This window comes from Tasmannia lanceolata, unplaced genomic scaffold (assembly GCF_043159265.1).
Source record: "Tasmannia lanceolata isolate RefF3 unplaced genomic scaffold, GAP_Taslan_0.1 ptg000008l, whole genome shotgun sequence".
NCBI lineage: Eukaryota > Viridiplantae > Streptophyta > Magnoliopsida > Canellales > Winteraceae > Tasmannia > Tasmannia lanceolata.
The window spans coordinates 9,338,526-9,356,312 of NW_027518685.1; the positions used below are offsets into that span (position 1 = coordinate 9,338,526).

The window sequence follows — 17,787 nt, forward strand, 5'->3', positions numbered from 1 at the left end:
GGCAGACTAAAAATAACCGTGTTGATGAATGTACTCCAACATACCTCTGTCATTAAACTTCTTTAGAGTAGGGCCGATAAGCAATATTGAAGCTGCTTCCAAGTGAGGCATCTCCAGTATTGGATTCTCCTCCACACGCAAATGCTGCAGCACATAATGTAATTGTTGAAGACACATTCAGACTGGACAATAGAATCATATTTTCATATAGAAGTATTAGGAGTGCAGCCATTTATTATATGAATATACCCATACAGGTTTCTTGGCATGTATGTATTTCAATGTCCATGTAACTGACATATTTGGTAATGTCTAAGTAGGCAAATAAATAACAATTAAGCAATTTGAAATAGGAAAATGATATACACACTCCCTAGTTTTAGTAATGGCACTCTTCTCTTCAGTTTACACTGTTCTAATTAGCTATTGAAGGCCTATCACACAGTTACACTTCCCAAAACAATATCAACAGCCAGGAAAGTGTTGAATAAAGTAAGAAATGGTGTTACCAAAACAAGGGAGCATGCGTATCATTTCCCCATGCATACTGAAGATCTGAGAATATAAACAATTTGATATGTAGAGTAAATATTGCAATGCGCAAAATATCAAACTATTACATCATCTCATATAGTATAGATATTGCATATTATACACGAAATATCATATATACTACTACAAGCCCAGATATGATATTTATGAATAGGGATACGATATTTTCACCCCCTTTTTTATGGTTGTTCCACAGCCTTTACCTCTGTTTATGGAACTTAAAGAATTTTTTAAAATGACCAGACTAGGCTTTTTGTCTTAAAATAGGAATGGATAGGAGGGTGAGGGGTCAAACAACAGTCATACGACTTTTGCCTCCAAGAATGGCAGTGATGAATAGTGACACCAGCAACTGGATGTGGAACAAGGAAACAGCAGCAAATGCTCTGGATTTGGATGGTTCGAGAGATTGTGACATTCTATAATGTACTGATATGGACAGTTAAAAAAATCCTCATATTCCAGGGTCAGCAATGCACAACCATGGTTTAAAATTTTGGTTTCGGACCCCTGGAATTTCGAAATTTCGGTCGAAATCCAGTACCACAAAGAAGAGGGTGTTTTATTTAATAGTAAATTTCGGTCGAAAATTCGGTAAAATATTAAGATAATAAAAAAAAAGGTTTTTTGGTTTAAATTTCGGGCAAAAACGAAATTTCGGCTGAAATAAATGACCGTTTCGGGGAAAGGCCATTTCGGTGTCGGTCTCCACCGAAATCCGAAATTTCGGATTTTGGTCGAAATTTAAAACCATGTGCACAACATTGATAAGGCCGCAGTTGATATGTTCCTGCAAATTAATTGTTGTTTAATGAAATCTGCAACCATTTGCAAATGCAAGAACCTAAGGTGTAGAGGCTGACCATGGATGGGCCACATCCACTTCCCCAATCAAGAGATCACATCATCTGATTAATGGACTATTTCTGAATGAATCTGTTCACCTAACTTATTTGCAAAGTTATCGTGTGTCACACATGCAGATTCTTGAGGTATGCACCAAAACGAGATATGAAAACTTTGGAGTGTCAAAGCAAAACAGATGCTCATGGCCTTCAAACTTCTGAACTTAATTGTAGTATGTGATAGCACATAAATGCAAGCTAGAATTATTGTTCTTCCATAAACTATTGAAAGAAGTTTACTGGAGCATGTAAAATTGGAATGATTCAGTTTGAATAACAAATTAGCAATGTATCACAGCCTAGGATTTCAAATGCAAAACAAGAAAGCTAACCTCAAGAACTGGTAAATGTGGGAAACCCTTTAGAGTTGATATTTTGTTTTTACTAGCAGCTAATACCTGTGCAAAGTCCAAAGGAAAAGAGATTTAAGAGACAGAAAGCAACCATAAAAATTGAGAAAAGAATGTGAAACAAACAGACCTGAAGACGAGGCTGACTCGCCATGGAAAGAGACTTTAACCTGTTTTGAGCAACTGAGAGAAACTGAAGAGGAAGCATTTTAGAATTGAGCCAGGCAAGTTAGAATGACATCATGCACATGGGAGACATAAATATCAATATCAATTAGAATAGGAGTATTAGCTTCCACCAACCTCCAAATTGGGAAGTTGCGGAAGGCTTACGAGCGATGTGATTTGATTCCCAGCAAGATACAATTGCTGCATGAATAATGCATATTAAAAACTGCTGCATAAAATAATTCAACTACAACTTGAGACACATAAAAGCACATAGTGATTCTTATGACCTTAAGAAAACACGTGAGATTCAGACCTGGAGGACTTTGCAATTCTTGAGCGGCTCAAAGCCAGGCCCTTTGAAATCATTAAAGCTCAAATCAAGAACCTAGCATGAAAAGAGTTCTTTATATCAAATATGATGCCATTAATTTGTCTGTTGGATAATGGAAATTTCAAATTATAATGAACCCAATCTCAAAAATGATGTTGCATGTGACTTAATATGAGGATAACCATCGATACATGGAAAAAAGATTTTAAAGCATGTAGGAAAGGAAAACAAACCTTCACCCGCTTCAAAATTTCAATTCCCTCCAAGGATGATAAAAGATTGTCCCTGAGATAAAGGAACTGCACTAGAGGAATGTTAATGGCGAGAAAGTGTCATGTGAGACAGTAATTAGATGTGGAAAGTTAATAATGAAGACGTAGATCATCCAGATCTGCAAACTGGCTTATGAAAGTTTGCAAGAATCGCCATTATAAAGCAGCAGTATCACAGAAAAAGTGAACAAAATATACCACAATTAAGTACATATGTTCATCCTAAAATAGCCTGATTGCAGCAGCTCCCAGCAGTGGAAACAGATTAATAAACGAGAAATTATATGGTGTAAGGCCTTACAACAATAGGGACCTTGTACGGTGGAGGTACCACCCTCGATGTTTGATCCAACAGCAGCTCACTTTTGAGTGAGCTGTTGTTGGATCAAATATCAAGGGTAGTACCCCTACCATATTGTTGTAAGGCCTTACAACATATAAAAACACTTAATAAACAAAATATACAAATTCTTGTAGAATACCACTACACAAAATGCATAAAGATGCTGAGGTTAATCTAAGAAAGCTTGATGGTAATTGGTAACAAATTCTTGTGTTAATGAGGTCAACCTAGGATAGATTGATCCCAGTAATCCTCCAACAATGGTAACAGACAACCACACAACCTATATTCACTTCCCCAAATCCAAAATGTATAAAAATGTATCACACAGGTTACACTCCTATGCACTACAATTATTTCCAAGCATCATCCTGCATAGCAACTTTCTTCAACAAGTACCCAACCAATTAAGAGCATATATCGTTTTTCCCCCTTCAATATAAATGCTGATAACAGAACTGCTGAAGCATGAAAAACCAATACAAGTATGATGATAAAACGTCCCTATAAGATTACTTGCCTCTAAATTTGGGGACAAGTTCAACCCACTAGCACCAAGACTGCGAACTCTGTGGCCCCTAAGATCCAGCCTCTGGAACAAAAGACAAGAATATCAGAATCAATTTTAGTCACTTTAAAGAACTGTGTGACAGAAAAATTATAGCCTCATGCAAATTTTTTGCCATCCTCATAGCTTTAATTCCACGTCTTCAAGAATCTAAACCCAAAATAAAGGTAGTAACAAGAATTATAATAACAATGACGAACCAAAAAAATCAAAGTTATCCTATTAAACAGACAACGAGAACACCTCAGCACCTTCTAAAGAAAAAGTAAACGAATCATTTTCTCTAATGAAAAACTCTACCCCAAAAGAAAATGAAACTGAAATCTTAAATTCAAATTCATTTCCACAAAAATCAAGCACACTCCCTGTAAAATAATGCAAAGCACACTCCCTGTAAAATAATGCAAAGCACACTCCCTGTAAAATAATGCAACCATCAGGTAAAAGTTAATTAAGCTAGTGCTTACAACATCATCCCCAGCTTTGACCTCCACCTGCGGCAGCATTATAAAGCGAGAATCTCTACTGTCTGGAGTCAATGCCTTGCGTCGACCTGATAAAGAAGAAGAACCCCTGTCCACTGATGATGACAAAGACCCAAACCTCGAGCCACTGGTGATCGAAGGTGAACGAGCTGATGGAGAAGAAGCCTTAGAAGTTGTCCTTCTGAGACTGCTACTGCCGCTACTATCCAAAGATGAAGAAGGAACCCTCCTGGAAGTAGACGACGATAAAGATGATTTAACCGAGGACTTTGGGGCAGAATCTTGCTTACTGATGTCAACAGTGGGTTTTGGGGCAGAGTCCCGCTTGCTGGTGTCCGATCTCAGTGATGCATTCAAGGCTCTAGTTGTAGGTGAAATTGGGGATGTTTTCTTTGGCTCCGAAAGCCTAGCAGGAATTGCAGGTTTACTGCTAATCGAGGGCAATGATGCCCGTCTTGGTTCTGTGCGAGATTGATTAACTGACCCAGAAACAGATCGAGTTATGCGCTTTTGCGCCACTGAGGGCCCGCTCTCAGATGGTTTCGGACCTGTAATGGGCTGTTTTTCCAGCACTCCTCCGGTGCTGTTTCTTCTTTTCAAGGAAGCTGCATTTGAGCTATTAGTCGACCGTGTTACAGTAGATTTGAGAGCATTCGAACTCGAATCTGAAACTACTGTTCCTTCTGCTTTCTTTCTGCTTGAAGTGGTAGGTACTGAAACTCTACCTATAGGAGAAACGCCAGATTTCGCAGTTTTTGACAGTTTTTTAACACTTTCAGAAGAACTGACAGAAGATTGCTTCGGAGAAGGCAAAGCTTGAGGCTTCTTCACCACATCTTCGCTAGAATTCACTGATTGAGCCTCCATTTCGGTCAAATACACCTTTCCAGGGCTAAAACCCACCAAAACTGCAACAAAACAAAGAAACAAAAAATAAATCGTCTTCAATGCAGAGATCTTTCAATATATTTGCAGGAATTCAGAGAACATAAGTTGATCGACACTCACACCATGAGAAATTATAAGTCCAAACCCCTCAAAAATACAATAAATCAAGTAAAAGCCCTAACCTCAGCCAATTCAGAGATCGTTCAACGATGCCAGAGAAAATGCAAGCACTTCCCCCAGATCCAAAGAATTTTTTACGATCTCCTACGGAGAAGAAGAAAAAAACAGAGGAAAGAACGCTAAAAAGTCGTCTAATTTCAGAGATCATTCAGATGTCAAAGAACTGCGTAAGTTTTCCTACCTACAACCGTAGCATTTCAGAGCCATCTGAGTAGAAAATAAAAAATATGAAGAAACAATGCGAGAAGACCAAATAACACTCAAAATCACTGAAATTTGAACAGAAACCCTAGTTTTAACAAATTCCTAAGATATTTTTAAGATCGACAAAAAATGCAGGCTCCTGAACTAGAATGACAACATTCTACACTGATCTACAGAGGAAATCAGCGGAGAATCCGATACAATAAAGTCGAAAATCTAGTCTAGAAGAACAGAATAAAAAAACATCGATCTCACCTTTGAGAGTTCTAGATCCAGTTAAGTCCGAGAGAGGAAGTGGCCATTTCTAGGGTTTTGGTTGCCAGAGAAAATGCATGCTCCTCCTTGTAATGCATGACAGAAAAAAAAACTACCCACTTGTGAGAGAGAGAGAGAGGAGAGAGAGAGATATTCCGGCAGCTGGCCGGTTTTTATATGACCGGAAGGGTAAAAACCCGCATAAAGTTCCGCCGCGTGCTCTTTTTTTTAAAGAGGAAAAAAAATGAAATAGGTGGGAAAAATGTTTGGGCGATGATAAATTCGCACCCCCTGTGGGATAATTCGCACCACTGTAAAGGAGGGGATGGGTAGACAGGCTAACGTTTTTTAACGTCACAGTGGTGCGAATTATCCTACATTAGGTTCGAATTTATCATTGCCCTGGTTTTGGCCGGTTTTTACTTTTTAGCGATCATCTCTCAGGGTCCCACAAGCGACATCTGATCGACATAGTTGATCTTGTATGACATTAAGAATCAAGTAATCAACCCACATCGTCCTGGTCACATCTATATGAGGGCAATGATTTTTTCACCCCCCTAGGATTATGCGCCCCCTCTTAACGTGATTTGATCTCAAAAAGCCTTAATCTGCACACAATTCACTTTAAAAGTGGGGCGCATAATCCTACTGGGGGAGCGAAAAAATCGTCTCCCTATGGCTGCAAAAAAATCTACGGTTTCAAATTTCTCAATGAAACCCTAAATGAGGCTAGATAGATCGAGCGGCTAGGATCATCCATTAAAGGTCATATTAGGGGCAATGGGTGGGATTTTACTCACCAGTTGGAAGAACGGATACGATTATATCTTCGTGGCAATAAGAGTGCCAAAAAATGCGTGTTAGGAAAGAGCGAATCAGAGAAAGCCACAATCGTTAACATTATTAAATTTCAAAAAGGATACGATTTGGTTTTTTTCTTATGGACCAAAATGGCCCTGCAATAATTGATGGCAAATTCACGAGGATAATAAGGCTGATGAGTGATGATAGACGCACAACCTTTAGTTGGTTTTTCACTTGTTCATGACAATTTTCTTAGTTTAAAAAAAAAAAAAAAAAAAAGGGGGGGGATAATTACATTTGCACCCCACACATCCACTTCCACCCCTAAGTTTAAAACGTGACAAATACACCCCTCTAGTTTCAATTTGTTTAAGGTTTGCCCCCAGCTGAAGGTTCGTCCATAGATTGAAGGGTTAGGATGATCTGATGGAGCTGGTTTTTTTGGGGTTTGGATTCGAGTATGGGCCCACATTATTTGGATGATCCAAAGCATTCATTTGATGGGTCCTGACATAGATAGGATGTGCCCAAAAAATCAGCTCCATCGGATCATCCTAACCCTTCAATCTATGGACGAACATTCAACTGATGGGGCAAACCTTAAACAAATTGAAACTACAAGGGTGTATTTGTCACGTTTTAAACTATAGGGGTGGAAGTGGATGTGTCAGAAACTAGAGGGGGTGTAAATGTAATTTTCCCTAAAAAAAAAAAAACCATTTTTTTGGACTGCTCAAGAAGAGTTCGACCTCATTGTAATACGGTAAGGTTCACACACTACAAAATAGTAGGTCCCACCTTTTAATGATCCGAATCGTCCCATTTGATAGACCTTGCCTTTAATCCATTATAACCCAAAAACTATATGCTAATCATTCTAAAGGTGACACCAACTGTGCTGTAATCGGATCACGCCCCCATTGAAGCATTCCTAAACCGGTACAAGGGGAAAACGCTAGTAAATAACTGGGTGGATATAGTATTTCCCTAAGCCCCAGTTTTGATTGGAGGAAGAAAAAATTCTTGAGAAAAAATTTTCCTATAATTTTGTTATTTCTGATAAATTTTAGGAATATCATTATAAATTAAAAGTCGTATGGGTAAAACTTGAACTTCGCTGGTTCAAGTCACCTTTTTCCATGTGTAATCTGGCAATGGAGAACATGAAATTTTGGAAAGGTTTTTCTTTTCCAAACCTTCCAAATAAGTTATTGCAATCCAAAAGCGCCTAATAATAATGAGTTTTTATACGGTGAAAAAGTACTATCCGGACCACATTGTAGGATGATCCAAACCGTCCATACAATGGAACACAGCATAAGTAGGTAGTTCCCCAAAAATCATTTCCATAGGATTATCCTAGCCCTCCGATCTACAGAGGTTTCAATAATATGCATCTCTTCTATAGATCTGAGGGTTGAGATCATCCTATGACATGGTCCGTATAGTACTTTTTTGAAAAATAAGCGATTGTAAGGGCTCGCACCGTATAAAATCTCAATAATAATATCAAGGGAAATGCTACCGTCCATCGCTAGCTTTTGTCTCCATTCACGAGGTGGGTGGTATGACACGCAACAGACCAGCCGCGAAATGCCTTCTGCGATGGACCCTAGCAAATCCCCAATATCAAATGGCAAAATACTATTGTCTTGATCTAAATTATCTCACCCACCGAAAAAGCCAAATACTATTATTCAGCATACCGAAATATTTGGCAGGCCATTAATCTAAACGGTCAATGCAGTGCAGTTTGGATTGGATGTGCTCAAGCTGTCTAGGCCCTATCTGGAATATTGCAGGAAATCCTTTTTTCCTCCTAAGAAAATTCCCAATAAGAGAAATGTGACTATACCAAGGACTCTTTTGTTGTTGTGTGTTTGGGGTCAGTTGTGAGAGATAGGCGGAGAGGGAGAGACCTGAGAGGGTGGACTGAGTGGAGCATGAAAAGCTCCGGAAAAACAAGAAAAAGAAAACCGACTTTGAAGTAGAGTATTTTTTTTCACTAGTTATTTGAATTTTTTATTTATTTGATAGGTGAGCTGGGATTTTGCAGGGAGCCCTACCGGTTTATTAGAATATGAAAGATGATACAATCAACAAACAAACACTGACCCTATCACAAGAATATGTATGCAGACCAAAAAAAGCGACAGCACCTATTCCTAGATATTGCTATCCAAGGAAAAGTGGAAACACAAAGAAACTCGAGAACCACTAATAGTCAAGGGCTTCTATCAACCTCCGACTCAACTTCCTCTCTCTCTGGCTCTTCCGCAAATTATGGTGGTTCTTTCTACTCACATCCTGCCACGCTTCAGTTATTTGGAACTTCTCGTGCTCTCTGCGTGCTCCCCCACTCGAGCTCGCTCAACTCTCTCCATTTTCTTTCTCTAATTTCACAATTGGTACCACGAATATTTTATGGAATAATTTTTTATGGTTGCCAAACATGCACGAAGGCTCTGTTTCTTTCAACGTAAAATGGACCTAAAACAAAATTTAGACAAAACAGAGCCGAAAGAAATTCTTAGCCCCAAAAAATGGTGTAACCAAACTTGAGAAATTTCAGTTTTTACATGCAACATTTTTCAAAGCACCAACCTTTTTTAGCCTAAAATTGATTTTTGGTCTCAAAATTAGGGCATAATTTGTTTTGAATTTTGAGAATTAATTCTGACTCCTAAAGCGATTACTAGATTCAAATTAGCACAAATTTGAATCCAATAATCAGTCGTGGAGTCAGAATCAATACTCAGAATCCAAAATGAACAGGGAAATGCATGGAAAACATGAGGTGAAGAGCTGAAACCATATAGCTTTACCATAAGAAATAAAAGAGCTGGTATAAAAACGCCGTTTATTGAGCTATTATTTAATTAAACCCTTGATTATTTTTTTTGCAAATGACAAGAAAGTCCTCCTATGTAGGGCAATCCTGTCTACATTTTTCAACTATAAGCATTCCTCCAATGGACCATAATTATCATTATGAAAGAATAAAGGATATTTTGGCCATTAAAAAGGTGCAAGTGTGCAACCTACTCTTCTTGCATGTAATCTCGACTCCCTAACACCAACAGTGCTTTATAAGAAGCCCAAGAAAATGACTTGCAAACCTTCTTGAATTTTATACTGGCACTTGTGTTCCTTTAAAATGCTAAAAAAAAAAGAGAGAAATAATATTTGCACTTCCTTATTTTTAATTAAAAAATGCTAAAAACAGGTGGCTATCAGGCTCAAAAAGAAATACTTTTTGGGCCCACTTTTGCCACATGTACAGATTGGATAACCCAGGGTTCTACCAAGAAAAAGTTAAACCATTGATTTTTGTACTCTTCTATCTCACACATGGGATGCTCAGTCCACTAGGAGCCAAGGCCATGAGGGTTGTCTCATGATATTCTACTAGATCAGCCATCTCTTGCACATTCATGTCCCTATGTGGGACCCAAAAGTTGACTGTTAGCATCGATCTTGATGGTAATTGTTTGCCCAATTGTTCTCATTTTAAGAATGCCAATATCTCAGGATTTTATATTTTAATAACTAGCTGTTCAAACTTAAGCAAAGTTGCTAAGCACACTGACCAGCTATCAAAAGCCAATTTTTTTTTTTTAAAAAAAAATGTTTACCAAACGATTGCCATTATCAGAAGGGAATGGAGATATCATTTCTCTTACGAAATAAAAAGAAATGATTTGCACGTGATATTGTCGCCAGAGTCAAGCAAGTAGAAAAAATGGTAAAACATAGGGCCAATCTATAAACGAAGAGGGATGTGTTGCGCGTGTATCAAAGTCTATCCATAGGCAATCTAAACCGGGGTTGTAGATGCCATATTTGAAAGTCACTTGGATCAGGCAATCCTAAACATTCTGTAATTGCTAGTGAATGGGCTCTTACAAGAAGGTGACCATCTGGTCACATTCGAGTTCGTTTGGAATTTGGGCAATCCCAGCCGTTCATAATTTTCCTGAGGTATATGTGCTTGGCGATTGGGATCTTATCACATCCCAATCCAGAGTCTCAGATCCGGTGCGGAGCAAATTAAAGATCTCAATAGGAAGAAGCCAGATGGTGATGAGACGTAATTTTTTTTATGTCAAAGCAAAACCAAAGGAGTGGAGTGAGGAAAATACTCGTTATGAGGCGGAAAGAAAATATTGGTTGCTCTCAAGCATCCTGTTGGCTGAGGCAGGTTACAGACCCAGATTGGAGGCTGCCTGCGTGGTCCTAGGCCTTGTGACAGCATTGCCCCTGGTCTGGACTCTTAATAAAGATAATGATAGCGCCCGCCCCTACAAATTCAAAAATTGAAAAGGGCGGAAGTCCAAGGTATGGGCAACGGGAAGGTGGTGGAGGAGCTGGGAAATCTAACAGAGGAGTTCAACCACCTAGTCCTACAGGAGGAGATAGTCTTAGAGCCAAAGGTCTAGATCCAAATGGCTTAAAGAAGAAGAGGAGAATACTCTAGCAATATTTTTAATAATTGAAGTTAATATGCTCTAGCAAACATTACAAAGATAATAAAGGCTAAGCCAAAGTGAGCTAGTACAATACTTTTTTTGCACAATTAAAAAAAAATATACGGTACTTTTTCACTTTCCTTCCCAAGTTCCCTGGGCTCTGTTTGGATTACTTATCTTTTGGAAAGGAAAGAGGAAATGAGCTTTTTTCACTTTCAAGCATCTATGGTTTACACCTAAGGGAGGCAAGCAAACGGAGCCCCAGTGACACCCAGCTAAACCATCCATGCTTTAAAATTTGCTTTGCGAGCCATTCATCTGACTATCTGAGGCTACAGATTGTAATTAAGGTTGTTTAAACTGAGTAAATTTTGTGGCACGGGAAATCCAAGATACGAATCACTGCATGGGAGATTGGAGCACTTGCATTGTTTGATATCCTTTACAAAGTGACAGCCTCATTTAATGCCTTTTTACTGGTAGGGTTAATAATGAGAGGAATGCTAAACTTAAGGGCGACCTAGCAAAAACCAGCCGAAAGGGCAACCCCATTGGATCCATGTCATTAAAGTGCAATTATACAAACACCGGAAGACGTAAAAGTAAAGAAATATTTAATGCACTTTGGTGATGTGGATCCAACGAGGGAGCCCTTGCCTATGGTTTTCGCAAGGGCACCCTTCTGTTTAGCATTCCTCGAAGAGAAATAAGAAAGGGTTAGGGGTTTATTCTCTGTGTGTGTATGTGTGTCTCTATTCCAAGTTCACCGGACTATAACGAACAATTGAAAATCCCTATTTTCATTGTTTAAGCTCAAAGCAAAGCTATTATCACTACACTTAAGCATCTTTTATTTGTAATGATTGAAGCATCATTTTCACCTTTAGCCTATGAATTAATTATAAAGTATGTCTACATGATTATGCAGAGCTTCTTTTCTCTAAACGGGGAAAGCTATCCATTGATGGAAGCAACGGGGTCCTCGAGAAATGAAATGGGTTCCATTGATTCATCAATAGAGAAGGTGGGCTCCAAGGTCTTGAGTGCATACTTAAAGCACTTAAACTTAAAGCATTCTTATTTCTTGATTATTGCTTATCATTCTTCTCTGTGGTTAGGAATTGTTATCCACTTTCCCTTGTTTCAGCAAATGAGCAAAGGTTTAATTCGATTCTTATATGATGGATTCCCATATATTTTCAAGGGAGAATATGGGCTGGCAAAAGTACAAGTAGGGCCACTTGTTTAATGATCAAAATCACTTATCTTTTAGCCTTTCTATGGGCGGCCATGCATTCTAACCCTTCAATTTGTGGCCGGACAACTGCATCCTTATTTTCTGACCATCGATTTAAGAACTACAAATTAGAGGGTTAGAATTGCCTGGAGCGGATTATCAAGGCCTAGAAAACAAATGTTTCAGATCATTGAACAATTGTGCCTCTGGTTGTACATCCAATCAAGGAAACAATTTAGCCATGTTCGTTTGAGATTGTGACATCGATTGTGAGCCCCAAACTTCTTATCGGCCTCAAAAATATGAGGACGGTCATGATCAAAACAAGGGAGTGCAGATTTCATTTCCACATCTGACTAGAAAAATGGAAAGATCTTCAATGACAGGCATCGTCTTACTCCTTTCTTTCGACGTGAAATAGGCATAAAACAAATTTTACGTCCCATCACAAATTGAAAGAAGAAGAAAATCATCGCAAGACATGGTCACATTGCCATGTGTATGGTGATTGGGTCCATTAATATTGTTTGTCATAAAAAATTAGCCTATTTCATTAGCCGTGTAGACCTTTGGTCAAGCACCATGAAAAAGACATCTTTTAATATTTTTTAAATAATTGGTTTTGCACCCCTATGTTGTGATTGAGACCTAGGTTTGTAATCCACATGGGCACTGAGTCATAGCCATTTTTCAAGACAAGATCATGTTGCTAGTCGATCTCTATAGCTCAACAATGGCAATACCTCAAATTGAACAGTATTTCGGCGATAGATTTGCTTAGTATATATAGAAAGTATTCTCAGTTTCTCACCCAAAAAATTATGGGCCTCTCTGTATGCTTCTAAATGTCATTTCTATATAATGCCATATGCAAATAGTTTTGAAGGAAAATAAGATAATTCGCAAATAATGTTTATAATAGGGATTTGCTAGGAAATTTTGCGGAAAGCCATTTCTCGGCTCACTTTTGCATGAGAAAACAGCCACACAGGCTCACTTTTTCGCAGAGATGGCTTTATGTAAAATTGCCTAGCAAATCCCATAAAAATTTATTTTTTTGGAAATCGTAACAAATTTCAGTGGCGAGAGGCCCCTCAGTCTCCTGTTCTGCCAATTCCAGTTTGTTTTGTTTGAAATTGTCCTCCAAACAATGCAAATTGAAATTCAGTCATTTTTTCAAGAATAGGGTTGGACTCGCAATCGGTTGTCATAATCTTAAACAAGCAGAGCTATGCGCTTTGGGAGCATCCTAACTAGCTATAAGAGAGTCAAATTGTCACTATCTAAACTAGAACAGCGAACGGTGGAGCATCAAAATCTCTGAACCAATCTTATGTTAAATTCAACATACTAAAACCCAGACAAATCAACTTGAAGCTTAGCTGAGTTGACCCACTCGGCAGCCTGACAGCAAAACGAGTTGAATCAGTTCAAAACTCGGTAGACCTTGCGGGCAGAATAACTTGAACATTATGAAAGAAATAATTTATATGTAGATTAGATGTTTGTTAGCTACAGTGTGTGTTTGTTAAGATTGTATGATTAGGATGATTTTTGGGCAATAGGAGATCTAGAGTGAGGCTAATCAAGCTCTTGTATTTGCTTGTCTCTTTCCCTTCTTTTGTTTTGTCTTTCTTGGTCTCATGACTGTCTCGGTGCAGTGCCTTCTAATAAAATCTCACCCATCCCAAAAAAAGAAAAAAAAAGGAAAAGAGGTAAGGCCAGTCAATGAAAGGTGGGACCCATTAAGTCTTAGCTGCTGAACCTTTGTATCACAATAATTTAGCACCCTATTGAAGCTTTCTCTCTATTCACCCTTTTTTCTTTGGAGCACCTCCATCTAGACTAGAGTATCTACGACTGTTCTATCTGCAATATGAGGGGATGGCCAGGAAAGAATAAAGGGGAGAAAAAAGGAATTGGGAATTAAATCTTCAAATACACTTTTTCATTGTCTCCATCATACAATAAAGTAGAGTCGATGAAAAACTATTCCATGGAATATTCGTAGGCCCAATTGCTTGAGAGGTGAAGACACTGAGAGAGGGGGAATTGAGTGGGTGGGAGTGGAGAGAGCAATAGATATCCCTAAAAATGGTGAAAAATAATACCTAGTTTTTTGTTTTCCTGGTCTGTAGGAGCTTTTTATGCTCCCCTCACTCCCAAAATTATTTGTTGTAGAACTTTTCCTCATTTGTTTTGTATTATGAAAAACTATAATGATGTCTTTACTCAAGATGGTTTCAGGCCCTACCATGGCTTTAAATTGGTTTCCACCCTATGCCAACAACAAGGTATTTGTTTAAACTGTCACTCATTGTAAAACTAAAGAAACCTTTTGAGTTGGGTTTCCTCTTTAGTACTTTCGTTGTATCAAAGTAACGTGGGCCGCGCTATAATTAATTAAGGGTAGTTAGGGCAAGTGAAGAAGCGTAAGACAAAAAGCAACTCGGAAAACACTCACTCTCGAGATTAATGATACGTAATGAATTATATCTATCTTGGGTCTCACAAGGAGATGGGTATTTGTAATCGAGACTATTATGTTGTTGACATTCATCAAGTGATCGACACGGCACCAGTCCCGTGCCGAGGGGACATCTTATGCGTACGATAAAAGGTCTAAAAATCAATATAGTTTACATATTTTTGGGAGGAGGAGTGCGACTCGGGCAAGGTTGAGGCCAACCGTAACCCCAATCCGTGGTAGCATTACCTCAACCCTAACTTGACCCAATCCGAGCCTCGGGTCAAGGACGGTCAACCTTATCCCAACCTGCCTTTATGGCCCTGTTCGTTTCAGATTATGAGTCATGACAACCTATTGTCATTGGACTCAAATTTAAATGTAATTTTGAATTTATATTTGGCTGTCTTTATCTGAAACAAACAGAGCCTAAATCTCTCAACTCTAACCCAACCCATCTAATCCAATTTACTAAATCCGGTCACGTTGAGTCTAGGTTGGCCCATGGAAAATTTGAAAAAATACAAAAAACACGATACCTCAATTTTGTTTGAAATCAGGATACTACAATTGAAGATGTCTTATCAATAAAATTTCCATTTATCCGAGATCTAGGCATGGTTAACAATCCATTCTATAGTTCTTCTCATTACCCCTCGAGGGAAAATGATCCCACAAACAAAGAAATTGTATAGTACGAAATCACATAAAAACAAACGGACTCATTCTGAAAAAAAGGGGTCGGCATTCCACTCAAATTGTCCCTTTGAGGCAGGGATGGAGAGGAAATATTTGAATCCGATTGTATTTCATTTAAATTAAGTATTAAGTATAAATATTAAGTAGTATACCAATGAACGGAACTATAAATTCGCGAAAAAATTAGGGAGATGGGATTGGATTCAGACACTAGCAAATGCCAACAAAACCCTAGCTGAAGTCAAGTTGAACCATATGGGTTCAGGTTTCACTGGATCTAGGTGGGGCAATGGGAATGGGCTGGACTCCTATCTTCGGTTTAGAGAGATCTAAACTCTCTGTTTAGCTAAATACCCTATATTTATTCTGAGTCCAATAATCAGTTCTGGAGTCAAAATCTTAAATGAACATGGCCTAAGAGACACATATTGGGCCTCACTTCTTCTTCTTCTTCATATTATTTTTTTAAAAAGAAAGGTAACTATATTCATTGCAAAAGCGATTACAAATTCACATCGATGGGGAGAGAGTACCCAGAGGAAACCTAGTCTCTCAATGCTCCAGTTTTAGCCAACGAATCCACGAATCCGCCAGATCACTGGCCCTCCGAGGGACATGAACAAAAGAAAGAAAACTATTGTTAATCATACAAATAATCTCATCCAGAGACTTAGCTAATCTCCATGGTCCAATGCTCTTGCCTTGAACCCAGGAAATGACATTTGAAGAATCTCCTTCTACCTCTAGCTTACCCTACATTTGATTCTTGAATAAGTTCATACCGTAGTGAAAAACGTGAACCTCTGTTTCGGTAGAGTCTGTAATAACAATTGGCCCACAGAAGACGTGGATGATAGTGCGCCATTACTATCTCTAAACCATTGTTTTAAATTTCAATTTCGGACCCCACCGAAACGTTAAAAACAATATTTTATTCGATACCACATTTCGGTAAAATATTAAATAAATTAAAAAAAAACAGTTTTTGGGTGAAATTTCAGATTTTCGGACGAAATTTCGACCGAAATTCTAAAATTTTGGACGAAATAAAATACCATTTCGGGTATTAGACTCTTCGGTGTTGGTCCAACTGAAACCGAAATTTCAGATTTCGGTTGAAATTTAAAACCATGCTCTAAACACCTCTCCAATACCTGCTCTGACGAGGTTGCCAAGGGAGCAACCATCGACATTGAGCTTGAGAACATTAGGTAGGGGGATCTCCAAATCACTAGCATCTTTTCCTTTGGAATGGAACCCACCTAGATTGTCTTCCAATTTCTTAAAATGCAATATGTAGAGTAACCCCAAAAGGCACTACTTTGTCAAGCCCAATTTGCCAAGTTCATTATGATCTTACAAGCTAGCGTAAGGGATGATAGAAAACTTCTCTTCGAAAGTCCGAGCATTTCTTTCCAACCAATCTCTCACATCACCTCAAAGGGGATGAGACACCCAGATATTTTTGCTAATGCACTTGGTAAAATCAATTGATACTGAGGACAACCTAAGTCTGGTTAAATGTCATTAAGAACACTTGATTGAATGATCCTAGGCCCTTGATACAAATCGACGGATCTAATCATGTAGAGTCATGATTAAATTCTTTAAACCCAAGACTCTGGTGGCACTCGCACTATACACTAAGTAGATTGCCCTATGGAGAATGCATATGCTCTGTTTGGATGCTGGTAGATGTTAGGGGGATTTAGAGAAGAAGAAGTCAAAGGGAAATCAAAAGGAAATCAGTCAACGAGGAGATTGTGGGCATTTTTCCGACGTTGTTTGGTTGGGGGTAGGAGATGTGCTGGAGTTTTTTTACCGTATTTTTTAAGATTTTTTGGGGAATATTATCAGTACTACTGTTTTTTGATGAGGACACTCCTCACTTTATAAAAAGTACTGTATGGCCCGCACCATAGGATTATCCAAACCGTCCATTAGATGGGCCATAGCCTAAATAGGTTATGCCCCAAAATTATTTCCATTGGTTGATTCTAACCCTCCGATCTATAGAGGGTTAGGATCAACCCTCTAACATTCAGATTGGAGGGTTAGGATCATCCTATGGAAATGATTTTTGGAGCATAACCTATTTAGGCTATGGCCCATCTAATGGACGCTTTGGATAATCCTATGGTGTGGGCCATACTGTACTTTTAATAAAGTGAGAGTGCCCTCATAAGAAAACAGTAGTGTTGATAACATTTTTTTTTAAATAGGAATTTGCTAGCAAACTTCTCCTATGCTACTTCTCGGCATGTGGCCATCCTTGTGCAAAGATGCGCACATGGGCAAAGTTGCTAGCAAAAGCAAAAATAAGCAAAAAAATAATCATTACAAAAAAAAAGTAAAACAGCGGAAGTTATAAAGTTTTAAATGAAAAATTACTTAGGTTATAAAGTTTGAAAATTACGAAAAAAATACCAACAAAATGTAATAAGATATGACAATTACGGAAAAAACTACAAGCAAAAGTAGAAAGTTATGACAATTACGGTGAAAAAGAATTTTCTGAGAAATTCTCCCATTTTTTCTTTGATTTGGAGAAATTCATCCGGCGAATTTCGAGGGTTCCACGTCACCCGACAAGCGCCCGACATA

General features: G+C 38.4%; 1 protein-coding gene across 2 annotated transcripts in view; it reads right to left on the minus strand.

Annotated features, from left to right (window-relative positions):
- AIR9 (Outer arm dynein light chain 1 protein) overlaps positions 1-5,700 on the minus strand; it is a 34,814-nt gene extending 29,114 nt beyond the window's left edge. Inside the window, exons 1-9 of one of the 2 annotated variants that reach the window (XM_077387732.1) lie at positions 5,505-5,700; positions 3,960-4,885; positions 3,445-3,516; positions 2,543-2,608; positions 2,292-2,363; positions 2,111-2,176; positions 1,938-2,000; positions 1,790-1,855; positions 45-144 (exon numbers count right to left, since the gene is read on the minus strand). In XM_077387732.1, coding sequence (XP_077243847.1) covers positions 45-144; positions 1,790-1,855; positions 1,938-2,000; positions 2,111-2,176; positions 2,292-2,363; positions 2,543-2,608; positions 3,445-3,516; positions 3,960-4,844 — 1,390 coding nt within the window. In that variant the 5' untranslated portion in view covers positions 4,845-4,885; positions 5,505-5,700. Of the gene's footprint in view, positions 1-44; positions 145-1,789; positions 1,856-1,937; positions 2,001-2,110; positions 2,177-2,291; positions 2,364-2,542; positions 2,609-3,444; positions 3,517-3,959; positions 4,886-5,047; positions 5,130-5,504 lie in introns of those variants that run through there. The other variant, XM_077387733.1, reaches the window with a different exon arrangement.
- Positions 5,701-17,787: the final 12,087 nt, after the last annotated feature.